The sequence below is a fragment of the Mustela lutreola genome, chromosome 5 (genome assembly GCF_030435805.1).
Source record: "Mustela lutreola isolate mMusLut2 chromosome 5, mMusLut2.pri, whole genome shotgun sequence".
In the NCBI taxonomy this organism is placed as follows: Eukaryota; Metazoa; Chordata; class Mammalia; order Carnivora; family Mustelidae; genus Mustela; species Mustela lutreola.
The window spans coordinates 76,373,678-76,401,432 of record NC_081294.1 but is presented as its reverse complement, the minus strand read 5'-3'; the positions used below and the strand labels follow the sequence as shown (position 1 = coordinate 76,401,432).

Genomic DNA, 27,755 nt, shown 5'->3' with positions numbered 1-27,755 from the left:
TTTATTTGTTTCAATTTAAGGAGGGAAAAAATTTCTTGGGCATTTAAAATTTTTCTGTTTTATTCTTAGGTGCCTCGTTAGCGCAGTAGGTAGCGCGTCAGTCTCATAAAATTTTTCTGTTTTATTCTTTATTTGTTTTCCTCACCCTAATTTTTTCCCCCTACCCTAATTTTTAAAAGTACAATGGGCCCATTGTGAAAATGGTTTTAAAATACAAGAATATAAAAAAGAAAAGGGACGCCTGGGTGGCTCAGTTGGTTAAGCAGCTGCCTTTGGCTCAGGTCATGATCCCAGCGTCCTGGGATCCAGTCCCGCATCGGGTTCCTTGCTCAGCGGGGAGCCTGCTTCTCCCTCTGCCTCTGCTGCCACTCTGCCTGCCTGTGCGCTCTCTCTCTCTCTCTCTCTCTGGCATATAAATAAATAAAATCTTTAAAAAAAAAAAAAGAAAATAGCTATCTCATAAAGGGAAATCTATTATTAACATTTTACCTTATTTCTTTACAGTCTTTTAACTATGTGTATAGTTTTACAAAGTTGAAGTCATATTACATATATATAATTTTATATCCCACTTTTTTTTTTTAAGATTTTATTTATTTACTTGAGAGAGAGACAGTGAGAGAGAGCATGAACGAGGAGAAGGTCAGAGAGAGAAGCAGACTCCCCATGGAGCTGGGAGTCCGATTCGGGACTCGATCCCGGGACTCCAGGATCATGACCTGAGCCGAAGGCAGTCGTCCAACCAACTGAGCCACCCAGGCGTCCCTATATCCCACTGTTTTAAACTTAAAATTGAAACTCCTTGTAAACATTACTTTTTTTTTTTTTTTTTAAAGATTTATTTATTTATTTATTTGACAGAGAGAAATCACAAGTAGATGGAGAGGCAGGCAGAGAGAGAGAGAGGGAAGCAGGCTCTCCGCTGAGCAGAGAGCCCGATGCGGGACTCAATCCCAGGACTCCGAGATCATGACCTGAGCCGAAGGCAGCGGCCCAACCCACTGAGCCACCCAGGCGCCCTAAACATTACTTTTTAATGGATGTTTTTACTCTAACAAATGAACCATAATTTACAAAATTCCCTATTTTTGGACACAGTGGTATCCAAATGTTGCTTTTACAAATAATGCTATAATGTAATTCTTTTTTTTTTTTTTAAAGATTTTATTTATTTATTTGGCAGAGAGAAATCACAAGTAGATGGAGAGGCAGGCAGAGAGAGAGACAGGGAAGCAGGCTCCCTGCTGAGCAGAGAGCCCGATGCGGGACTCGATCCCAGGACCCTGAGATCATGACCTGAGCCGAAGGCAGCGGCTTAACCCACTGAGCCACCCAGGCGCCCCTATAATGTAATTCTTGAACATCAGTCTTTACCTGTATTTCAAAATATTTTCCTTAGGATTAGTACCAAGAATTATAATTATGAGATTAAAGAGTATATATAAATATATTTTAAGATTTTATTTATTTATTTGACAGAGAGAGAGAGAGACAGTGAGAGAGGGAACACAAGTAGAGGGGAGTGGGAGAGGGAGAAGCAGGCTTCCCACTGAGTAGGGAATTTGATGCAGGGCTTGATCCCAGGACCCTGACATCATGACCTGAGCTGAGGCAGATAGTTAAATACTGAGCCACCCAGGTGCCCCTAAAGAGTATATTTTTAAGATTTTTGATATATATAGTCAGATTTCTTTCCAAAAAAGTTGTAGGAAAATAAATATTCATTAACAATCTATAGGTCTTTGGATAAGTGATTATTTTTAACTGCTAATTAGATTGATAAATATTTTATTTTATGTTAAAAACAATTAGTAGTGATTTCGTGTGAATATTAGCCATGTACATTTTACCTAGTAAATGACTGTGCCCTTTGTCCATTTAGCTACTGGAGTCTTAGGTACCCAGGCACTCAGTTGCTTTTAATAGACAGTGGATTCAAGATACTCCATGGATTTAGGATCTAACCTCAATCCTGGGAAAAAGTCATTTTAACATAGCCCATGATAAGTAGATTATATTGACCATGTTTCAGGTTTTTGATTTCTTGGAGAAAGGGAAGACTTGAGCATGGTAAATTACTGATTAAGTCTCCTATGCGGGGTGTGTGTGTGTGTGTGTGCGCGCGCGCATGTATGTATCTTTTAATGTGATAGAGTATACATAACATAAAATTTGCCATTTTAACTATTTTTAAGTGTACAATCCAGTGGCATTAAATATATTTACTATGTTGTGCAACCATCACCACTATTCATTTCCAGATTTTTCTCATCATTTAGAACAGAAACTCGCTACCCATTAAAAAATAACTCCCCTATTCCTTTCTCCCTCCAGCTCCTGGTAACCTCTAATCTATTTTCTGTCTCTGTGAATTTGACTTTTGGACGATTAGTGGTATAACATTCTGTTTATCTATTAACTTGTTAATGGACATTGGGTTGTTTCTACCTTTTTCAATTGCAAATAGTGCTACCATGAATACTGGTATACAAATATCTGTTCAAATCCTTGCTTTCAGATCTCTGGGGTATATACCCAGAAATGGAACTTGTGGATTATAAGATAATTCTGTATTTGAGGGGAAACCACAATACTCTTTATCCATATCAGCGGCATATTTTTTTATTTTAAGATTTTTGTTTACTAGAGAGAAAGCACAAGTAGGCAGAGTGACAGGCAGAGGGAGAGGGAGAAGCAGGCTCTCCACTGAGCAGGGAGCTCCATGTGGGGCTCAATCTCAGGACTCTGGGATCATGACCCGAGTTGAAAGCAGCCACTTAACCGATTGAGCTACCCAGGCACTCCTCAGCTGGACCTTTTTAAAAATCTTTGTTTTTTTGGTGTTGCACTGTATGAGTTTTTTGTATATTCTGGATATTAATTGCTTATCAGATATATGGTTTGCCAATATTTTCTCCTATTTTTGTACATTAACCTTTTTACTTTCTTGGTGGTATTTTTTGATGCACAGAAATTTTTAATTTTATTAAGTTCAATTTGTTCATTTTCTTCTTCTTTTTTTTTTTTTTTTCATTTTTTTCTTCTGTTGGCCCATGCTCTAGTTTCATGTTAATGAGATCATTGCCAAATCCAATGTTATGAACTTTTCCAACTGTTTTCTTTTTTTTTTTTCAAAGATTTTATTTATTTATTTGATAGACAGAGACCACAAGTAGGCAGAGAAGCAGGCAGAGAGAGAGAAGGAAGCAGACTCCCTACTGAACAGAGAGCCCGATGCGGGGCTTGATCCCAGGACCCTGGGATCATGACCTGAGCCGAAGGCAGAGGCTTAACCCACTGAGCCAACCAGGCACCCCTCTACTGTTTTCTTCTAAGAGTTTTATAGTTTTAGCTTTTACATTTGGGTCTTTGATTCATTTTGAATTAATTTTTATATATGGTATAATGTAAGGGGTCCTGAAGAGTTTTTAATATTGTCCATATAATTGGCAGGACAATGGAAACTTTTTGGAAGGTGAAATGAAATATCTGGGCAGTCCCATTACTACATTTCCAAAATTGGATAAAAATCCAGAACTAGAAGATCAGGCAGAGGAGACTTCTGATGAATTGATGGAGTTTTCTCTGGAAGATCAAGAAGAGGGCAAGGTAAGATACTGTCTGATAACTTTGTATTTTCCCTATTCCTTCATTCTTGAATAAACAATATTGTGCATCTCCTGGGTTTTAGCCACTGTACTAGGTCTACAGAGCTCAAGAAGACATGGTCTCTATACTCTAAGGGCTACCTGAATAATACGGGGTATTGGTAACAGTGGGATTCTTTTCTTTTTTTTTTTTAAGGCTTTTAATTAATTAATTAATTAATTAACTAATTAATTTTTAGGCATTTATTTATTTATTTATTTGTTATTTGGCAGCAAGAAACAGCAAGAGAGGGAATACAAGCAGGGGGAGTGGGAGATGAAGAAGCAGACTTCCTGCTGAGCAGGATGCCTGATGCACTCAATCCCAGGACCCTGGGATCATGATTTGAGCTGAAGCAGATGCTCAACTACTGAGCCTTCCAGGTGTCCCCAGCTGTGCGATTCTTATTACCTATGGGTGAGAAGGTTCCAGTTAGTAGTTTGAATACATCACCCTCAAAGTAATTCAGTATAAGTGATGCCTCCAGAAGAACAGTAATGGATGGAACATACCTAGCATGATTTTTAGCTATTTTACAATATATCCTCCCTGTGTCACTGGGAGGCATACCTGAAACCTGTGGCTTTTTGGTCATATACAGATATGCCAAAGGTAGATTCTGAGGTATTTGGCTTTTCTAAATCAACTTCATTTCTGTGAAGCGAATATGTGTATGAGTGTGTTTCTAAATGTATTGATTAAATAGGCAAATGTCATATAGTTGAGTTCTTTGATTCTAGTCCTCATTCTCTTATTTAGTGTTATGAGCATGAGAAAGACACTTAACCAGTATAAAGCTCAGTTTCTCATTTTTTCTTTTTAAAGATTTCATTTATTTGTTTGACAGAGAGAGACAGTGAGAGAGGGAATACAAGCAGGAGAGGCAAGAGAGGGAGAAGCAGGCTTCCCGCTGAGAAGAGAGCCTGATGTGGGGCTCGATCCCAGGGTCCTGGGATCATGACCTGAGCCGAAGGCAGACGCTTAACAACCAAGCCACACAGGCAACCCGGTTTCTCATTTATAAAACAGAGAACATAATAAGGAGAAATATTTCCTCAGTAGGATTGTTGTGAATATGATTAAGTATTAAACACTTTATAATACTTTATTGTTAATAAAAACAAATGTAAGCTGTAACAACATTTGGTAAATATTTATTATGAGACTGTTATGAGTTAGGTGCTATACCAGAACTGAGGACAGAGTTGTGATTAAGATGGTCAAGATTCCTAACTTCCATGGAGCTCATATTTATATTTATTCTAGTCTAAAAGATAGACTAAGTAAGTAAGTAAGTAAGTAAGCAAACCAATACCCAAGATAATGACAAGATTCTCAAAAGTGCTATGGATGACAGAGTGGTATGAAAAAGGATGTAGAGGGCGCGTGGGTGGCTCAGTGGCTTAAAGCCTTTGCCTTCAGCTCAGGTCATGATCCCAGGGTCTTAGGATCGAGCCCCACATTGGGCTCTCTGCTCCATGGGGAGCCTGCTTCCTCCTCTCTCTCTCTCTTTCTCTCTCTGCCTGTCTCTCGGCCTACTTGTGATCTCTGTCTGTCAAATAAATAAACAAAATCTTTAATTAAAAAGAAAAGGAAGGATCTAGAAGTTTAGTAGGGTGCTGCTTTTAACTTTGAGTAACTAGAGCAGTGCTGACACTACAATGAATTTGAAAAGAAGGAGGAATTCAAAGAGAGTAAGATATGTTCTCTTTTGGACATTGAGCACTCCCCCTTTTTGTATTCCTTCTCTTGCTGTTTCTCTCTGTGAAATAATTAAATAAAATCTTTAAAAACAAAAAATGATTTTATTTATTTATTTGCCAGAGAGAGAGAGCGCACACGAGCAGGGGGAGTGGCAGGCAGGTGGAGAAGCAGACTCCCCAGTGAGCAAGGAGCCCAATGCGGGACTCAATCCCAGGACCCTGGGCATGACCTGAGCTGAAGATAGATGCTTAACCAACTGAGCCATGTAGGCATCCCATATGCTTCACTTCCTTAATCTACAAAAAAGAAAAGGCTTTGATAACGATTTCATAGGGTTGTTGTGATGATTAAATGAGTTAATTATACATAAAGCATTTAGAACAATACTTGCCAATTACTAATGTTTAATTATTATAATGTAGTGTAGTAAAAGTGCTTAATTACTGTAGTATAAGGTCCAAAATGCATGGAGTTATAAAGACTGGTAGAGAAGGGATGCATGATGGCCTTGATGTCCTTAGCAAAGTGAAAGTTGCAGTAATCTGTGACTCAGAGGAAGAGTGTTAGGTGGCAGTCTTGAAGAATTTGGAGAAAGTCATAATCAACTTTTGGAAACCTCAGAAAGGAATTATTAAAAAGCTAATAAAGTGACATTTGTAAGGTTTAATGTGATAGACCTGCATGGCATAGTGTGCTGTTGCCTAGAAGCAAGATTGGAGACTTTGGAGCTCTAAGGATGATTGAATGTTAGAGGTATCCACTGGCAGATGAAAACATCAACTGGGGTTGAGTTAGCATAAGTGATTGTGAAAGTAGCAAAGAATGGGACACCTGGGTAGCTCAGTTGTTGAAACGTCTGCCTTAGGCTCAGGTTGTGATCCCAGGGTCCTGGGATTGAGTCCTACATTGGGCTTCTTGTTCAGTAGGGAGCCTGCTTCTCCCAATGCTTGCTGCTCTTCCTGCTTGTGCTCTCTCTCTCAATAACAAATTAAAAAAAAAAAAAAAGTAGCAGAGAAGTAGATGATGATGAATCAAACAAAGCCTGGATAAGGAGCCAAATGTCTCACTGGATAGACTCAGTAAGGTAAGAACAGCAATGTGGTTGAAAGTTGCCAAGGAGGAAGAAGCTTCTGGTTTAGAAACTTTAAGAGCTAGCAGAAATTTAGTTAATTTGAGGATGTGACAAGTTTGAATTCTTGGTGGTAGAGGAAGTGGAGGGTTGCAGGGTTTTTTGTTGTTGTTGTTGTTTTTGTTTTGTTTTGTCCCTGCTTACTGAGAGGGTAATGTGGAGTGCAGGAGAAGCTTGGTGCAAGTATTTAAGAAGTTGTGAAGTCCCTCTCTGAGGGGTTTTCAGTTTTTAGAATGTGGTATGCATGTGGGGAAATAAGTAGTCTGGATTTTAGTGTTTTGAGTAGTGTCTTGGGAGACAAGAATGGAAAAGAAAAATGAGAGGCAGGTAATAAGAGTAGGTTCCATTTATTGACTGTTCATACTGGGCACTGTGTGCTGAGCTGTTTATATCCATCATTGCTTTTAATTTTCATGTCAATCCTGAAATAGGAGTATGATACCCCTTTATTTTTTTTCTTCTCTCCCTTTTGTTTTTTCTTTAATATTGTCATGTTTTAGGAGGAGAATATCAGACCATGGAATAAAGGCTCTTACCCAAGGTAGAGTCTGGATTTAAGCTGAGAGATCTGCCTGACTCCCAAGCTGGTGTTTTTACCAATATCATGGTGTCTTTTACTCAATATGCCTGGGAGGTAAAAATTGTTCCAGGAACATGTAATAGTGACATTTGCTTTTATTTGTTTATCTATCTATTTTTTATTTATTGGAGAGAAAGAGAAAGAGGGAGCAAGCATGGGAGGGGCAAAGGGAGAGAGAATTCCAAGCAGACTCTGCACTGAGCTCAGAACCTGACACAGGACTCGGTCCCAGGACCGCAAGATTGTTATCATGACCTGAGCTAAAATCAAGAGTCAGATGCTTAACTGACTGAGCCACCCAGGCATCCTGACATTTGCTTTTTGCATAGGTTTGGTAAGGTTGAATACCCAGAGTTTGAATGGGTTGAAGTATTAGGAAGGGTGGTGAATCAATTATCTAGAACACTGCTGTTCTGTAAAACTTTCTGGGATGATGGAAATGCTTTATATCTCTCCAATACGGTAACCACTACGTGGATTTGAAGCATTTAAAATGTGGCTTGGGCGCCTGGGTGGCTCAGTGGGTTGAGCCTCTGCCTTCGGCTCGGGTCATGATCCCAGGGTCCTGGGATCGAGCCTCACATCGGGCTCTCTGCTCAGCAGGGAGCCTGCTTCCTCCTCTCACTCTCTGCCTGCCTCTCTGCCTACTTGTGATCTGTCAAATAAATAATTTTTTAAAAAATCTTAAAAATAAATAAATAAATAAATAAATAAATAATAATAATAAAAAAGAAAGGTAGGTTTAAAATAGACTGACCCCAGCAAATAATCTGGAAATTTTGTTTGTTTATATAGAAGAATAGCTTCTGGCTGTGAGGTATTTTTTGAGGGTTTTTTTTTTTTTTTTTGGTGTTTAAAAAATATTAAGTCCACCTGTACCCCTGGGCATAAAAATATATGTTTATATATGCCTCCCCATTAAATTTGAGATATTACTAAATGTCTAACTTTAGCCAAATTGCAAATGACTGCCAAAAGAGACCAGATAACTTAATCATTGCAAATTGTCCAAGTGTAATGAAGGAAACAAAAAGGGAGCTGAGATAAACACTAATAGAAGGAGACCTTTAAATGGGAATAAATAGGGACGCCTGGGTGGCTCAGTTGGTTAAGTGTCTGCCTTTGGCTCAGGTCATGATCCCAGGGTCTTGGATTGAGTCCCGCATTGGGCTCCTTGCTCAGTGGGGAGCCTGCTTCTTCCTCTGCTTGTACTGCCTGCTGCTACCCCTGCTTGTGCGCTCTCTCACTGACAAATAAATAAAATCTTTAAAAATAAATACATAAATGGGAATAAATAGGAAAGGCCTCCTTGAGAAAAAGAGATTTAGTTGAGAACAGGTTGATAAACTGTCCCAGTTTGCCTGTCATTGAGGAGGTTTCTATGACCTGGGCCTTTCAGTGCTTAAACTGGGAAAGTCCCAGACAGATTTGGGTGAGCTGGTCACTCTAGTTGTGCAGGAACCATACACGACATGACTAGAGCCAGAGCATTCCATGAGGAGGGAATGTTGTAGGTGCAAAGGTCCCAAGTTTGAGTAGATCTTGGTGGGTACAAGGTACTGAGAAGCCATTGTGAGGGACGGGGAGAGTTGCCTGAGGTGGGACAGAAGAGGTAAGCAGGAGACAGATCATGCAGGGCCTTAGGGCTATGGTGAGTGTGTGGATCTTATTCTAAGTGCATTGGGAAGCAATTAGAGGATATTCAGTAGAGGAATAATAAGTTTGTTTTATGAAGACCACTCTTGTTGCTGGATAAAGAAGAGTAGGAAGGATTAAGAGTTTGAAGGAGGGAGGATGTTGGAAGCAGGTAAGAGTAGGATAGGAAGCTATTGTGGTAGTCTCAGGAAGGGTTGATTGTAGCCTAGGCTACGGTGGTGGCTACAGAGACAGAAATGGATGAATTCAGACGGTGTTTTGGATACAGAACTGACAGGCTGTAAAAGAAGGATAGGATCATGGATGAGTTTAGACATATTAAGTTCCAAGTGTTTTTATTTCCAAGAGAAAACATAAGCAGTTAGAAGAAAACTACCTTCTCTCACCAAATACAGCATCCTATCTTCTTTCATATCCATATAACTGCCATCCCTCTTGTTATACTGTATAAGTGTCCCTCGTCCTATCTGAAGCTCCCTCCCCCTCTGCACTTCTTCCTCTTCATTCATTCATTCAATCATTCCTTCATCCGGTAATGCTGGAGATACAGTACCGAACACAATAGTAAAGTTTGTTCTCTTGTAAAGCTTGCATCCTAGTCAGAAGGAAACAGATAAAGAAACAAATGCATTTATAATATGACAGATGGTAAAATACTATGGTAAAAAAGGAGGGTAAACAGAATAGGGAATACATGGATTGGGCTGGAGTAGAGTGGGAGTTATTTTTGATAGGTTGCGTAGATTAGAGAAGACCTCACAGATCTTTGAGCAGACATCTGAAGCAGTGAGGGAGCCAAACAAACAGTTAATAAGAAGGGATGAGGGGCGCCTGGGTGGCTCAGTGGGTTAAGCCGCTGCCTTCAGCTCAGGTCATGATCTCAGGGTCCTGGGATCGAGTCCCGCATCGGGCTCTCTGCTCAGCAGGGAGCCTGCTTCCCTTCCTCTCTATCTGCCTGCCTCTCTGTGATCTCTCTACTTGTGATCTCTACTTGTGATCTCTCTCTGTCAAATAAATAAATAAAATCTTTAAAAAAAATAATAAGGGATGAATTTTTCTAGACAGAAGAAAGATCAAATGTAATGGTTCTGAAGTGGGGGTATGCTAGGCATCTTCCATGGAACAGCAAGAAGGCCAGGGTGGCTGGAGCAAAGTAAGCAGGTACAAAGTGGTAGTTGAGGCTAGAGAGTAGGTAGCAGGACAAGTCATGTAGGGCCCAGTAGGTCATTGTAAATATTTTGCAAAACTCCTGAGTCACATGGAAGCATCTCCTCTTGTCTGCTTCTGCAGGAATCGGCTCTCTTTTTCTCCCTCCTGTATTAATCTCCTAGATTAATACTTCTCCAGTTCTTTGGTATCAGGACTCATTTGCAATCTTAAAACTTATTGAGAACACTTTGCCTGATCTTTTGGGAGAAGCATCCAGTTTTTCTCCATTGAGTATGATATTAGTTATGAGGGTTTTTTAAAAAAGATTTTATTTATTTGAGAGAGAGAAAGAAAGCAAAAGAGTGCAAGTAGAGGGAGGAGCAGAGGAAAGGAAGAGGGAAAGAATCTCAAGGAGACAAGACACCTGGGTGGCTCAGTCAGTTAAGCATCTGCCTTTGGCTCAGGTCATGATCCCAGGGTTCTGGGATTGAGTCCCACTTTGGGCTCCTTGCTCACTGGGGAGCCTGCTTCTCCCTCTGCCTGCCACTTTCCCTGCTTGTGCTCTCTCTTTCTTTCTGACAAATAAATAAATAAAAATCTTAAAAAAAAAATTTCAAGGAGACTGTGCTAAAGCAGGGAGCGCCACATGGGACCTGATCTCATAATCGTGAGATCATGACCTGAGCCAAAACCAAGAGCAGATGCTCAACCAACTAAGTCACCCAGGTGCCCCTCTTTCTTTCTTTCTTTTTTTCCCCCCAAAGTAGACTCCACAACCAGCATGGAGCCCAACACGGGGCTCAAATTCATAACCCTGAGATGAAAACCTGACCTGAGATTGAGTCAGCTGCTTAACCAACTGAGCCACCCATGCTCACCAAGCTATCACCTCTAGTGCCCTTTGTCAGGCTGAAGAAGTTCCTTTTTATTTTCAGTTTGCTAAGAGATTTTAGCAGAAACAGGTAATAAATTTTGCCAAATGCCTTTTCTGCATCTATTGAGATGATCATGTGAGGTTTTTTTTAACCTATTAATGTGATTAATTACATTGATCTTAGAATGTTAAAACAACCTCGCATTCCTGTGATAACATTATTTGGTTATGATATATTTTCCTTTTTATATGTTGTTGATTTGATTTGCTGAAATATTATTGAGGATGTTTATATTTCTGTTCATGAGAGACACTAATCTTTAGTGTTTTGTTTTTCTTGTAATGTCTTTCATCATTGGAAAGAATTCTTTCTTTTTAAATTTTCTGGAAGAATTCTGTAGAATTGGTGTGGGTTTTTTGTTTGTTTGTTTTTTAGAGATTTTATTTATTTATTTGATAGAGAGAAAGAGACAGCAAGAGAGTAAACACAAGCCAGGGGAGAGGGAAAAGCAAGCTTCCTGCTCATTTCTGCACATATGTCATCTTATCGGAAAGGCCGTTCCTGACAACTTTTCCAGCCCAAATTTGTTTCCTGTCTTTTGATTCTCCTTTATTTTTTTTACCTGTAGAATATGCTGCTACCTAAAAACACATGGTACATTTGTTTATTTTTCCACTCCCTTATTCACTGCTCTATCATCTAGTAGGTACTCAGAAATTATCAAGCAAGTATGTGGCTATGGAAATCTAGAAATTAGAGCAGAAGTTTTGATTGGAAACAGATATTTGAGAGTCATCTTTATAGAGGGAAAATTTGAACTCACAGGTAGAAAAAGTGGGGCTTGATCCCAGGACTCTGAGATCATGAACTGAGCTGAAGGCAGATGCTTAACAACTGAGCAACCCAGGCGCCTCTGTTTTTTGTTCTTTTAAAATGTTAGGCCAATTTCACCAGTAAAGCCATTGGGACCTAGGCTTTTCTTTGTGGGGAGTTTTTAAATTACTAATTCAATCTCTACTTTTTGTAGGTTTCGTCAGGTTTTCTGTTCCTTCTTGAGTCAGTTTCAGTGGTTTTTGTCATTTTAAGAATTTGCCCATTTAATCTGAGTTTTCTTATTCATTGATACATAGTTGTTCATAGTATCCCCCATGATCCTTTTTATTTCTGAAAAATTGCTAATAATGTTCCTTCTTTCTTTCCTAATTTTAATAATTTGAGTCTTCTCTTTTTCATGGTTAGTCTAGCTAAAATTTATCAGTTTTATTGATCTTCTCAAAGAATCAACTTTTGATTCTGTTGTTTTCTCTTTTTTCTGTTCTTTACTTCATTAAGTTTTTGCTTTGATCTTTATTTCCTTGATTCTGCTTCCTTTGGATTTAGTTTCTTTTTTGATGGAAGGTTAGGTCATTGTCTTGAGATCATTCTTTTTTCTATAATGGGCCTTTGCAGTTATAGATTTTCACTTAAACACTACTTTAGCTTTATCCTAACATGAATTTTGGTGTGTCATATCTTCATTTTTATTCATCCAAAAGTATTTTCTGATTTCCCTTGAGATCTTTGTTGACCCAATGAATATTTAGGAGTGTGTTGTTTAATTTCCACTTAACCGAATTTTCCACATTTTTTTTTCTGTTATTAATTTCTGATGAATCCATTATGGTTAGAGAACTTACTTTGTATGATTTCAGTCCTTCAAAATTTATTGAGGCTAGTTTATGACTTAGAGCATATGGTCTATCTTAGAGAGCATTTTATGTATATTTGAGAAGAATGTACATTCTATTGTTGGGTACAGCATTCTGCTGATGTCTCTTAGGTCTAGTTGGTTTATGGTATTGCTTCAGTTAGTTTTTGAGGTTTCTAAAAATGGTACCATACCAAATGTGACCATTACTGGCCTTGCTAGTCTCACCAGTGCCTTTGCATTTGTTATTCCTTCAGCCTGGAACATTCTTCCCCTGGGCAAAATTTAGTTTCATTTCTGCACATATGTCATCTTATCGGAAAGGCCATTCCTGACAACTTTTCCAGCCCAAATTTGTTTCCTGTCTTTTGATTCTCCTTTATTTTTTTACCTGTAGAACATGCTGCTACCTAAAAACACATGGTACATTTGTTTATTTTTCCACTCCCTTATTCACTGCTCTATCATCTAGTAGGTACTCAGAAATTATCAAGCAAGTATGTGGCTATGGAAATCTAGAAATTAGAGCAGAAGTTTTGATTGGAAACAGATATTTGAGAGTCATCTTTATAGAGGGAAAATTTGAACTCACAGGTAGAAAAAGTCATATAAGGCAAAAGTGAGGAATAAAAAAGGACCAGGACCTAACCCTGATAAATCCAACATCTGTTAAAGGTTTGGTAGGTGAGGAGACCTAACAAAGAAGACTGAGAAGGAGCAACAGAGAGGTAGAAACATCATGGTTCTTTTAGTTTAGGGATTGCCTATACTAGCATTAAACTAAACTAGGAGGTGACACTGAAGCCAAGGAAGATGGCCATAGCCAACTCAGTGGAAGCCACTATGAAGTTCAGAAAGATAGATGTCTAAAGAAGTGAGTGTCAGGGGCACCTGGGTGGCTCAGTGGGTTAAGCCGCTGCCTTCAGCTCAGGTCATGATCTCAGAGTCCTGGGATCGAGTCCCGTATCGGGCTCTCTGCTGAGCAGAGAGTCTGCTTCCCTCTCTCTCTCTCTCTCGCTGCCTCTCCGTCTACTTGTGATTTCTCTCTGTCAAATTAATTAAAAAAAAAAAAATCTTTAAGAAGTGAGTGTCAGATACGGTGACATGAAGATTGTTGAGAATCTTGACAAGAACAGTAGAGTAGTACAAACAGAAGCAAGTCTGTGTATATTGAACAGTGTGTAGGCCATGAGGAAATGGTGATGCCACCTCAGTTTACAAAACAGTGATTATTCATTTACACCTTTTTATAAAAATCTGTAGGTAGAATCAAGCTTAGCAAGTTTCCTTTTCTTCTACCTGGTCTTTTCAGTGCTTAAAACTCCCAGATATTGAAAGTGTTCATTGATTCCTTAAAGAAAGTCTCTAAGATGTTGGAGGAAAAGGAAAGTTAGATGTTGAATGCAATCTAAGCCAGCTGGTCCTGGGTTCCCCCCACCCCTGCTTCTGAGAACTGGGAAACTTGTGACTAGACATAGCTACAGTACCCTCACTATCATCATCCCTTCATGACCGAACACGAATGCTCTTTGCAGTAAGTTTCCATTTGTTTTGATATAAATGTTTTGGGAAGAATCTGTCAGAACAGTAGTGACTGTTTCTGTTTGTTAAAGTAGTTTTCTCCTATCATTTATTTCGGGATTCTTGCCTTTAGACCATATGAAACTCAAGAAGATGTTTATCAGCTTTATTATCACCATGATAATAATAGCCACCAGAAAACTAAGAAAGTGTTGATGCAAGAGAATAGAGATTTGAGAAATAGACTCATGCATATATTGTCAATTGATAATTAGACCAAGATACAAAGAAATTAAATGGAGAAAACTGTCTTTTCAACAAATTGTGCTGGAGCAAGTGAAATACCTAGATGAAAAACAAAACCTCAATCCATATCTTATACCTTATGTAGAAATTAATACAAAATGGATAATAGACCTGAATATGAATTTTCAAACTATAAAACATCTGAAGGAAAAAAACATAGGAGAAAATATCTGTGATCTTGGGTTAGGTAAAGATTTCTTAGATATAATACAAAAAAAAAGGAAATATTTCCCTTAGTAACTATTTCATTCCAAACTCTTAACAATAAGCCCTTAGAGGAGCCTGGATGGCTCAGTTGGTTGAGTGTCTGACTCTTGGTTTTGGCTCAGGTTGTAATCTCAGGGTAATGAGATCCAGCCCAGCATCTCGAGCCCCGCATCCGGCTCTGCACTCAGTGGGGAGTATGCTTGTGATTCTCTCTCTCCTTTTCCTCTGTCCCTCCCACCGCTAAAATAACAAATAAATTTTTAAAAAAATAATAAAATACAATAAGCCCTTAGCTTAATAATTTGGTGTGTTCTAGAGAGGCTTTTTTGGTTAAAAGAAATAAAGGTTGCACTAAGGCCCTTAAATTTGAAATTCTGATCTGGCTTCTTCCTGCATTCTTCTCAGGGCAGAATTGAAGTTATATGAAGGGAAGTCTGTCAAGAAGTCTTGGGACGCCTGGGTGGCCCAGTTGGTTAAGCAGCTGCCTTCGGCTCAGGTCATGATCCCGGTGTCCTGGGATCAAGTCCCACATTGGGCTCCTTGCTTGGCAGGGAGCCTGCTTCTCCCTCTGCCTCTGCTTGCCATTCTGTCTGCCTGTGTTCACTCTCTCTCCCTCTCTCTCTGACAAATAAATAAATAAGTAAATAAATATTAAAAAAAAAAAAAAAAAGTCTAGGTAGCCTGTTCCTGAGACTTTCACCACATCTATTCTGCCACTGTAACTTTGGTTCATCCATGCATTCATCATTGGCCTCATGGCCTTGACTGTATCTTTTGGCTTTTCCTTTTAAGCTTTGGCTTCTGTTGCTGCCTAATTATTTTGCCATTTTCTAAGTTTGACTCCCAGGAAAGGGAACCTAATTGGCCCAGATTATTTTTACATGTTCTAGGCTACTAAATGGATGTGTCAAAACAGCACTATCAGGGACACCTGAATGGCTCAGTGGGTTAAAGCCTCTGCCTTAAGCTCAGGTCATGATCCCAGGGTCCTGGGATTGAGCCCCGCATCATGCTTTCTGCTCAATGGGGAGCCTGCTTCCTCTCTCTCTATGCCTGCTTCTCTGCCTACTTGTGATCTCTGTCTGTCAAGTAAAATCTTTAAAAAACAACAACAACAAAAAACAGCACTATGGGCTGGTCAATGGCTCTGGGTAGGTTTGTGGGGACAAAGGGAGTTGACTACCAGGGATCCAAGGGGACAGGTAGGTGTAAAATACTGCTTAGTACTTTTTACATAGGCTGACCTTTTTGGTTTGTCATCTTCATTTTTGTTGGGGTCCTTAAATCTTGATTGTTAGTCTTAGGATCCCATAGAGAAACTGGGATTAGGTTGGTTGGTTGGATTTTCACTTGCCTGGAGGAACTGAGCTTGCATTTGCTTTCTTCTACAAGAATTGGTACATTTAAGATGGTCAGGTGGTGAATTTGGTTTGGCTAGATTTAATACATCTTGGGGAGATGGAACATCATGTACTCTGAGAAGAAAGATATTAATGAGGAGGGGAAGAATGGTTGCTTACCTAGGGTTTTGCCTATCAAACTCGAGTGTTGCTAGAAATCACTGGGGTAGCTTGCTAAAATGCAGATTTTAATTCAGTAGGTCTGGGGTGAGGCTCAACATCTAGGATTCTTCAGTTCTAACAAGTTTGCAGAAGATGTTCATGCTACTGGCATGCAGACACACTTAGAGGAGTAAGAACATATGGGGTTGATATTCCCATATAGGCATCTCTGAACAGAAGCTCCTTGTATGGCTCCCCTTCGTTGCCAGAGAATTTGAACAGGCCAAGACTGAAGCGGGTGGTAAAATTCAAGAACAACCCAATACCAGATAAAGAAAAAAAGGAGTATTGTTCTAACCAAAAAGAGCTCAGGAAGGTAAGAACTTTTTAAGATAAGAATCTGTTTAATCCTCTATCTCATTGTATTCTCTGCTTTTTTGGTATGAGGATTATTTTAGGATATCTCGTCTTCTTTCTCATTACTTCTACTTTTATCTCTTTGTTCTTTATGTCTTCCTTGTCTTTTTTACATTGTACCCATATATAAAATATTTAACAATAAATATCTGTTATATTATACTTTTGAAAATAATGTTGGCATACTTCTTCCCAACCTTCTTTTATAAGATTTGAGAGGACACAAGGAAACCTGGAATGGTAAGAATATTTACTGCTGTTTTACCTGTATTCTGACAGAAACAGCATAATGAAGCACACTGGTTTGGTAGGAGGCAACTTTTAAAAAATTTAGTTGTCATTCCCTACCCCTCCTTTTAAAAAAAATCTGAATACTATTTTATAAAATCAGCATATGATAGTATAGAAGTTATACATAAACAAAAGAAGCTGTTGTGAAATGCCCATAATCCCATAGACCAGAGACTATTATTGTCAACATGTGGTGTACATTCTTTGAGACTCTTTGATGAAGTTTTTTTTTCTTTTATTGAAGTGGTATTACATAGAATCTAAAAAAAATAAACAGAATGGGACATCTGAATGATTGAGTCAGTTAAGCGACTGCCTTTGGCCCAGGTCGTGATCCTGGAATTCCAGGATCAAGTCCTACATTAGGCTCCCTGCTCAGCAGAGAGTCTGCTTTTCCCTCTGACCCTACCTGCTGCCCCCCGCCACCCACCCCGTGCTCTCTCTTTCTCATTATCCCTCAAATAAATACAATCTAAAATAATAATAATAATAAAGTGGTATTACAAAGTACGAGTTTTCTCACTTTCTTAAGAATATCATGAATTTATTTTTGTGACAAGGAAATTAATATACAATATAACTTTATAGTGCATAATAGGAATATAATGTGTGAAATATGATTTGCTTAACTAAGACTCTTATTTATTAGTAATCTTTCTCTATTATAAACCTGCTAGGATATTGATTTTTACAGCCAAATCTTTTTGCATTTTTTTTTTCAAAGGGTGTTCATATTTTTAATAAGTCTCCACTCCTGGTTTTTAAATCTTTAACATGAAAATTGGCAGTGGGGGGATTCTTGTCATCCTCAGGGCTTAGGTCTAAAGAAGACAGTTTCTCTCTGTGACATTAATGTCATTCAGATGCTGGAGGAAGATTCTAACCAGGGCTCTCTGATTGGTGATTTCTCCAAGGTGAGTTTGGTTATATTCATCTTATATTCCATTGAGTCATTTTGGGTCTGAGTCTTTTTTTCTTTACTTAAAGAGGACACTAGGTATAATTATGCATCCTCACCAAGGACTATATGATAAACTGAAGATGCTCTGGTGGTAGATTTAGACCCCAAGCCTTTCTAGTGAGAAGGTATTTCTTATTCATTTTGGGAAAATCCAGAGCAGTGGGGAAGCATGAGGCATTTTACTTTTTTCCTTTTAAAAATATCTTTTAATACTATGTAAATAATACTTGGTCATTACAGAAAAAGTAGAAAATGAAGTATACCTCAAGTCTTATAAAAATATTATTGCTTTGGGGGCACCTGGATGACTCAGTCAGTTGAGCATCTGCCTTGGCCTCGGATCATGATCCCAGAGTCCTGGAATTGTGTCCCCCATGGGGCTCCCTGCTCAGCGGGGAGTCTACTTTTCCCTCTGCCTTTTCTCCTTCTCTCTCCCTCTCTCTCTTTCTGGCTTACTCTCTCTCAAATAAATACATAGAAGTTAAAATATATATATATTTATAAAATATAAATATATATACATACATACATGCATATATTTATGTATATATATGTATATGTATGTGTATATATACATATATATTGTATATGTATATATTGTATACATACATATATATACACAATTTTATATATATATATATATATATATATATATATATATATATATATATAATTGCTTCTAATATCTTGGTACATACTCCTCCAGACTTTTTTCTATGTGTTTTCACACTTACACATACCCAAATACATTTTTTTGTTTTTTCACAAAAAATAGTTTTTACGTTTTGTGATCCACTGGCTTTTTTCCTCATCATTTAGTGTATCAGGAACATCTTTTCATGTCAATAAACAATTCAGCTTCATCATTTTGTATTTTTAATAGTATAGTATTTCATTTTTTGGGCTGCCCATAATTTTTTTATTTTTATTTTTTTAACATCTTAAGTTTTTTTTTTTCATGTTCCAAGAATCATTGTTTACGCACCACACCCAGTGCTCCATGCAATATGTGCCCTCCTTAATACCCACTACCAGGCTTACCCATCCCCCCACCATAACCCTCAGTTTGTTTCTCATATTTTTTTTAAATTACATTTTTAAAAAAAATGTTTAAGTTAATCTCCATACCCATGTGGGTCTTGAACTCAAAACTCCACAATCAAGAGTTGCATGCTTTACTGACTGAGCCAGCCAGGCACCCCTGCTCATAATTTCTTGTAAGATATTTACTTTTACAATTTTTCCTTATGAAGTATACCAAGACGGGCATATTTGTAGCTTTTTTTTTTTTTTTTTCCTTTGGTAGCTAAATCTAAAACTTTGTGTGAGTCCTTAAATTCATTCCTTAGAATCACTTCATAGAAATGGAATTGCTGCATATGTGCATTATGGAGACTACTGATTCTTTTGAAGGCATCTGGGGCTTTATTTATTTATTTATTTATTTAAGAATGAGAGAGCGAGAGAGCGCACATGTGCAGGGGCTGGGGTGGTGGCAGAGGGAGAGGGAGAGAGAGAATCTTAAGCAGGCTCCAAGCCCAGTGCAGAGCCCATCGTGGAGCTCAATCTCAGAATCCTGACATTGTGACCTGAGCTGAAATCAAGAGTCGAAAACTCAACCCAGGTGCCCCACATGTGGAGTTTTAAAGGTCATTTGGAAAGAAGGACAATATATAGGTCTTTGATTTCAAATTGAGGTTTAGAAAACTTGCTCTTATTTCAGTTCTTGGGTATTTCTAGGTATATGTGCTGCCAACCGTGTCAGGGAGACACCAAGATCTGAAGTACGTCAGCCCAGAAACAGTAAGCAGATTTCTGGAGATGGTAACTGGTTACATAAGCTACCATCTGGTCTGTTCTGTCCCTAAAATCCCCACTTCCATTGTATTTCACGATATTCACTCACATAGGCTTCTCATTCAACTTGATGCTGTGTTAAAGAACTCCCATTTATCCCATTCTTTTGCTTTTGTTTTTAATTAAACAAATGATAGATAATTGTTATGGAAGCAAGCAAGGAAAGAAGGGAGGGAAGGAAAAAAGTTAAAATCACTCAGTTTGGGCAAACTTACATCCTGATTTAGGCATTACAATCCCATTGACACCTTTCAGTGCATGATAATTATTAATAGTATTCTCTTTCACTGTCAAAAGTGTCCTAGTTTGTGCAATAATTATTTGGTCACCCTACCCATAATCTCACCACCAAAGATAACCACTAGTAATAGTTTCCTTGTGGCCTTCCAGATTTTATTCTGGAATATATTTGATAAAAATAGGATCATAATGAACATGTAGTGTTGAAGGGTAGCAAGACATTGTAAACATCTTTCTACGTCAGTAAACAAATCTATATTATCCTTCTAATGGCTATATATATATTGGCATGTATAATTTAACCCCCATTTTTGAATAGTTAAGTTATTTGTAACTTTTTAAATTATTTGATAACTTGAGCTAATATTTAAATTATTTGATAACCTAAAATAATGGCTGAGATGACTATTGTGCCATGAATTTGTGTACTTTTCTGTTCACTAAAGATGTTGGGAAAGAAGTTGCTGGTTCAAAGTGTAAATACATTTACATTTACAAAGTTCGCTGCAGAAAGGTTGAACCATTTTGCACTCCTACAAGTATCTCAAGGATATCAACCCTTTTCTTCCATATCCTTTTCTGAAAGACTTGCTTGCTTCCTTTACAATGGAACCATTTCCCATTTCGTCTTGGAAAGTCAGAATCGCTCCCTGCTACCTGTACTACTGCAGAAGCCCTTTGGTGTCTTCTGAGAGGCTGATTGCAGCCACACCTGCCTCCAGATGAGTGCCTTGAATATGTTTTTCCCTGATGTCTCGGCAATACCAGCTACTTTGGTGCTCCAAAAAGACCATTTCGTATTTTATCCTTTTGAATGAGCGGTAGGGATGAGCCATTGCCCCATTTCAAATATAAGTGACTTTTGGAGATTGGGCATCCGGTGAAATTCTGAGTGACTAAAGGGAGTGCAAATCAGGAACCATGTGATTGACTCTTGTCTCCCGAAGTGATGGGGAACAGGGTGTTCAATCATCATTTCTGTAGGTGGCTGCCTTGCTATCAGGGAAGTTCCAGAGCTTGATTGAGAAGTTTTATATCATCGATTGCCGCTATCCATATGAGTACCTGGGAGGACACATCCGGGTAAGGTTACATTAGTGGGGAGGTGCTGGAGGTAGCTCTTTAATGAGTAGAGCCTATGGACATAGGTCCTATGAACTCCAGAACCAGGGCAGAGCTTCTACTTTTGGAGCACATCAAGGCTGCAAGTCCTCATTCTTGTTCTAATTCTGTAAACCTTGAGCAATTTACTTTCCCTTTCCCTCCTAGACCAATCTCCCTTTATTCTATTGGAGCCAAGAGCTCCTACTTGGAATTAAAATATTTATCTAAGGATGGAGAAGAACCTTGCAGACACTCATAGACATTCTTCACAATGATTCCTATGCATTGGAGGGGGGGGCAGTCAGATCTACAAACATTTATTGAATACCTACTACATGCCAAGCTCTATGCTAGACTTTGGGGATAGACAGAGAAATAATTAGATCGTGTGCCCTGAAAGTGCTTATAGTCTAGACTTCCTGGCCCAAATATTCCAAGATGGTATCCCAGTTATTTCTAAGTATTGGAACTATCCACAGGCCCTTAAGGAAATACTGAAATTTTTCTACAGGAAGCCTTAAACTTGTACAGTCAGGAAGAACTGTATAACTTCTTTCTGAAGAAGCCCATTGTCCCTCTCAACACCCAGAAAAGAATAATCATCGTGTTCCACTGTGAATTCTCCTCCGAGAGGGGTCCCCGAATGTGAGTGTGTATATGGGGTAGGGTGGGTGTTAGAAATGGACCTTGAATTGGGACTTAAAACCAGGGAGACTTCCCAGACCAGTTCAGGCAGAGATTGGAATGAATGAATGTAGTCTTTCCATTGTAGTTTAAAGTTAAGGGGTAGAAAGAAAGGTTTCTAAAATTTAAAAAGTTTGGAGCAGTGAAGGAAAAAGGATTGGAAATGAAGAGGAGAAAGAGTGACTTGCTTGAATCTTGTTTTGCAAGGACAGTGAGATCTGGAGGTCCTTTTAGGTTACCCGTAGTCAATTCTTCCTTCCCCTCCCCAGTGAATGACACATGGAATCCTGACCTTGCTTCTCTCCACCCCACCCACCTCTGGGTTTTCTCTAAAGGTGCCGCTCTCTGAGACAAGAGGACAGGGCTCTGAATCAGTATCCTGCATTGTACTACCCAGAACTATATATCCTCAAGGGGGGCTACAGAGACTTCTTTCCAGAATATACGGTAAAGGATGGGCCACATGGGGCAACAACAGGAGAGCTCAGGCTTGGGGGAGCCAACTTGAGCATGCAACTTCCAGGGCCTGCAAAGCCCTCCGAGAACAAACTCCTGCTCCTTCTTAGCTACCACCAGCAGCATCTCTATTAAACCTAGTAAAGTTCTGGAGACTAGAGTATCCCTTACTTTGTCCCCTACCTTTCAGGAGCTGTGTGAACCACAGAGCTACTGTCCTATGCATCATCAAGACCATAAGGCTGAGCTGCTGAGGTGTCGAAGCCAAAGCAAAGCATGGGAAGGAGAGCGGCAGCTGCAGGAGCAGATTGCCTTACTGGTGAAGGATGTGAGCCCATGATAGTGGGTCAGTGATTGGCTGTCTAGGAGTCACCAAAAGACACAATAGAAATGCTGAGCAGAAAGAAGCCATGTTGTATATGACTAAACCCAGGATTGTTAGAAGATGTTTGCAAGCCAACAAGCTGCCAAGCTAATAAAATTTCAGGCCTGGGGGTTGGTTTTAGCAGAGGTGCTGGGTGGTGACTGAGTCCTGGAGCTGGCTCTAGAAGGGTGTGGCCTTGAGTTACCTGGAGATTTGTGTTGCTTCAGGAAGTGTTTGCATTCTCTTTCCATTTAGACACGTCCTCTCACAAGCCGGCTAGCTCTTTCCCTGGGTTTCTGCCTGTTGCAACAGAGTTGTCCAACTTTTTTCTCTGTACTTGCCTTCTGTGTTTCCTTCTCTCCCTTTTTCTTAAATGGGAAAATAAACACTGCAGAATGAGAAATTTGATTGTGAACCCTGTCTACTCCTAGAAAATCTTTATAAGGAAGAGATCATCAAATTCATCTCTTTTAGACAAAGGTATAACAATCTTGATATATAGCTGAGGCCAAGGTGCTTTTCTCTAGACCGTTTGTTCTCAGATTTGGGCTCTGGACCATAGGCATTATCTGAATTTGTTTGAAATGTAAATTTTCAGGCCTCACAGCAGACCTACTAAAGCAAGACCTCTGGGGGCTCAGAATTACGGGTTTTAAATTTTTTCCCTTTTAAATGATTCTGATGCGTGCTGAGGCTTGAGAACCACTAAATACTGGAAGTAAGGAAAACTTTTGTTTTGTTTTGTTTTGTTTTTTTAAGCAGGGGCTGGGTGGGGTGAGGTAAGGGGAAGAAGCAGAGGGAGAAGGGGAGAGAGAGAAGCTCACTGCCCAGCGCAGAGCCCGAGGTAGGGCTCACTTAACCAACTGAGGCACCCAGGCACCTCTTAAGGAAAACCTTTTAAATTGCCTTCTTTAGCAATATTCCAGCTTTCCTTTTCTAGACCATTCCAAGTATGAGTTACCTAAAAGTATGCTCCACACTCAGCACTCCATGATAACTAGGTTCAGAAAACCATAGTGTTTAACATCTCTAAAGCAGGTTATAGGCCTGAGTTGGGCTTAAAAAGATTCCTTATCTAGGGTTGCCTGGGTGGCTCAGTGGGTTAAGCCTCTACCTTCAGCTCAGGTCATGATTTCAGGGCCCTGGGATTGAGCCCCACATTGGGCTCTCCGCTCGGTGTGGAGCCTGCTTCCCCCTGCCTCTCTGCCTACTTGTAATCTCTCTCTCTCTCTGTCAAATGAATAGATAAAATCTTAAAAAAAAAAAAAAAAAGATTCCTTATCTACAACCTCCATAGACTTTTGACTTTTCCCATTTCCCATTTCCCATCTCTTTCCTTGACTTCATTTCCCATCTCACAGAGAGGAGTTTAGGACTTGGGATAGTTGGAAGTAGAGATATGTGCTGTCTGAAGGTAGGGAATAAAAGGATAAAAAAGTAGCAAACAAGAGCCATTAGACTTAAGGAAGACCTTTTACTTACTTCTTTTTTTTTTTTTTTTTTTTAAAGAAAACCTTTTAGGGGCACCTGGGTGGCTCAGTTGGTTAAGCATCTGCCTTCGGCTCAGGTCATGATTTTAGGGTCCTGGGATCAAGCCCCACATCAGGCTCCTTGCTCAATAAGGAGCCTGCTTCTCCCTCTCCCACTCCCCCTGCTTGTGCACCCTCTCTGTCAAGTAAATCTTTAAAAAGAAAAAAAAAAAAAAAGGAAGCCTTTTAAAGTGCATTCTTCAGCACTATCCCAGGCTTTACATTCTTAGAGTTGTTAAGGCAAGTAGGCTTTTGTCTTCATAGTGAGATACACCCCTATGTTCCTGGGGTGGCAGTGGAATTGACTCAAAATTGTCACTCTCCCATATTAACCTAGTGGGAGTGATAGCCCAGGACTAGAAAAAGACAAAGATGGGCGCCTGGTTAGCTCAGTGGGTTAAGCCTCTGCCTTTGGCTCAGGTCATGATCTCAGGGTCCTGGTATGGAGTCCCACATCGGGCTCTCTGCTCAGCGGAGAACCTGCTTCCCCCTCTCTCTCTGCCTGCCTCTCTGCCTACTTGTGATTTCTGTCTCTGTGTGTCAAATAAATAAATAAAATCATAAAAAAGAAAAGAAAAGAAAAGGACAAAGAGCTCTGAAGCCTGGCTGAGTCAGAATAGAGACCAAAGTGACCTCTTCCTGACTTCTGGAGCATGGAAACCTTTTTTAAGTGAGCGGGAGGGAAGAAGGGCTGTGGCTGGACTGATGTCGGCAAGGGGGGGCCAGGGCCCTTCTGGAGTGCCTTCCGTGTGCCTCCCAGCAGAGGGCACTGTAGTATTCTTTAATGCAGCTTCTAGAGCCTGCTGCCTCCACCGCCCAATCCTGCCTCTGCCCACAGGAAAGCTACCTGGACTTCTCCCTGAGCCCTTGAGCTCAGAGCTCAGAAGGGCGGAGGGGAAAGGAGAGAAAAGCTGTTTCCCATTAGGTGCAGATGGCTGAGGGGAGTACTCTGCTCCTCTGTCCCACCCCCACGTACTTATCCCTGCCAAACAGATACTCCTGGTGGCCTGAAGAGGAAAATGTTTGAAGCACCTCTACTTCCAAGTATGAGGAAGGGATCCCCTAACTCACTGCCTAGCTTAGTGGGTCATTTCCTGTTCGTTTTCCCCAGAAAAGTGGAACCAACCCTCCCCCCTGCAGGAAGAGACTGGTACACATGTTCCCATTACAGTAATCTTAATTAAGTGGAAGTTTGGAGCTGCAAAACAAAAACTAGAGCTTAATTATTTTTATCTACTTTGTGGAAAAAAAATTGTATTTGCCTAAAAGGCTCCATTTGCTGCCTGTATAATTCTTATAATGTCCTCCCTTTGCATAGGTGCCCTGTGATTTGATTCATGTTGTTTTCAGGAATAATAATAGTAACTAATATTTTTCAGGTGCTTACTGTATGCAAGACTTTTTATGAACTCATTTTATATGTATAAACTCATTTAATTTTCACAGCAATTCTGTGAGGCAGGCACTTACTATTTTGCACATTTTACAGGTAAAGGAATTGAGACACAGAGGGATTAAGTAACTTGTTTAAGGGATGCCTGGGTGGCTCAGACAATTAAGTGGCTGCCTTCCACTCAGGTCATGATCTCAAGTGGAGCCTGCTTCTCCCTCTGTCTACTCTGCCTGCCCCTCCCCGCTGCTTGTGCTCTCTCTCTGACAAATAAATAAAATCTTTAAAAAAAAAAAAAGTGACTTGTTTAAGATCACACAGCTAATGAACAGTAGAGTTGGGGTTTGAACCCAGGCAGTATGGCTCCAGTGTCTATACCCTGAATGGATTTGCTGTTACCAAATCCTCATCAAAGAGTAGTATGCCTTTCTATTCACTGTATTAGATGTTAAATATATAAGAGCCTCAATTATAGATTCTTTTTTTTTTTTAAAGATTTTATTTATTTATTTGACAGAGAGGTCACAAGTAGGCAGAGAAGCAGGCAGAGAGAGAGGAAGGAAGCAGGCTCCCTGCTGAGCAGAGAGCCTGATGCGGGACTCAATCCCAGGACCCTGAGATCATGACCTGAGCCGAAGGCAGCGGCTTAACCCACTGAGCCACCCAGGCGCCCCTCAATTATAGATTCTTAAGAAGTCAGGGTTGTATGGGTTGCTTGGGCTCCACAGATGAGACTAAGGGCTAAGACCCCAGGCGGGAGACCTTGGCATGTGTTGTATATTAGGTTAGCTTTATACTAACACTGATTGTATTTGTTCAACATAAAGTCAAGAAATGAAGATTCTTTCTAAACCGTTCTTTCTAAAAACAAGGTTTTTGGGGGCGCCTGAGTGGCTCAGTGGGTTGAGCCACCGCCTTTGGCTCAGGTCATGATCTCGGGGTCCTGAGATCGAGTCCCGCATTGGGTTCTCTGCTTGGCAGGGAGCCTGCTTCCCTCTCTCTCTCTGCCTGCCTCTCTGCCTACTTGTGATCTCTACCTGTCAAATAAATAATTAAATAAATAAATAAAATCTTTAAAAACAAAACAAAAAAAGGTTTTCAGGGGGTGCCTGAAAAACTGACTTGACTGGCTCAGTCATTTAGGCCTCTGACTCTTGATTTCTGCTTGGGTCGTGATCTTGGGGTCATGAGATTGAGCCTCACGTTGGGCTCCAGTCTCAGTGTGGAGTCTGCTTTTTGCTTGTCCATCTCTATATGCTCCTCCCCCACTTGCTCTTTTTTTCTCAAATAAATACAATACATTTTTTTAAAAACAAAAACAAAACATGGTTTTCAGTCTTAGTCCAGGACCTGGCTGACCTCTGGCATAGAGAAGGGAGGAGCATTTTCCTTTTCTCATTAGGATTATAAAGTGGGAGGGGGTATGGAAGAATACATTTCCCCCTTCCCCATTCAGTTCAGGCAAATGTTGAGGAAACACCAGTTCCTTTAAATGTGTATCTGGGGTTGTCAATTCTAATTACCACAGGTATTCAATTATACTGTTCCTGCCCTCAAAAGTCTGGCAAGGTAGAGAATGGTTCCCTTTTTTTCTATCCCTGTATGCAGTCTGGCCCACTAGCAAAGGAAAAAGGTACTGTAGCCTCCATCTCCAAGGCAGTAAGCCTGGTGGTGGGAGCAGGTCAAGTTCACAGAAAAATTAACTCCTGCATGCTACTTAGAATGATAACATTTATTCACTGTGTGCTCTGTGCCAGGCACGATGAGAAACTCTTTACTATATACTTGTGTAATCCTGATAACTGTTACATGAAGTAGATACTATTATTAATTTTACTCCTGCAGAAACTGAAGCAAGGAAAAATTAAGTGCTGTGCCCAAGGTCATCCAGCCTTTGTTGAAAATGGCAGTTGAATCCAGGCAGTCTATAAAGCTTGTGTTCATAACTATTCACCATACTGCTAAGACCCTAGGTGAGGGTAGCAGCAGGAATTAAAGCTTCCAGTGAGAGAGGGCTTGAGAGAAGGCAGAAAACCATGATTACAAATGAAAATGGAGTAAGATACAAGGTTTTTAGACTGTTGAGCCCAAGCAGCAGATTGCAAAGCCTCTCAGGGCAGGGTTTGTCTCTTAATCATTTTTGCACCTGGTTCAAAGTTGAACCCATAATCAGTCTCAAAAGACATTACTGAATTGAATGATAGCTGAGTAGCATCATCTTTGTAGAAAGGACAGGCTCATTTGTCATTATCCACAAGGTTCCCAAAGGCAATGCTGCTTATCTAGCAGGTGTTGGCAGTCACAGGGGATGTGGTTGGTGGGGAGAGGGTGTGCTGGAAGAGCTGTCCATATAACTCCTGGAGTCATAATTATTTACAGAGGCTTCCTCATCCCTCCCCTACCTTTGGCTTCCAATCATCATCCAAGGCCCAGTGATGTCAGGCTCTCCACTCCAGTGCCCAGACAGAAAGATGGTCCAGCATCTCATTCTCACAGAA

General features: G+C 39.9%; 1 protein-coding gene across 4 annotated transcripts in view; it reads left to right on the top strand.

Annotated features, from left to right (window-relative positions):
* CDC25C (cell division cycle 25C) overlaps positions 1–25,710 on the top strand; it is a 32,581-nt gene extending 6,871 nt beyond the window's left edge. For 2 of the 4 annotated variants that reach the window (XM_059174679.1, XM_059174677.1), the window contains exons 8-15: positions 3,454–3,609; positions 16,188–16,340; positions 17,461–17,586; positions 19,374–19,436; positions 20,715–20,813; positions 21,346–21,479; positions 21,854–21,965; positions 22,165–25,710. In XM_059174679.1, the coding sequence (XP_059030662.1) occupies positions 3,454–3,609; positions 16,188–16,340; positions 17,461–17,586; positions 19,374–19,436; positions 20,715–20,813; positions 21,346–21,479; positions 21,854–21,965; positions 22,165–22,314 (993 nt within the window). In that variant the 3' untranslated portion in view covers positions 22,315–25,710. The other 2 variants (XM_059174681.1, XM_059174680.1) reach the window with 2 other exon arrangements.
* The last annotated feature ends 2,045 nt before the right edge of the window (positions 25,711–27,755 follow it).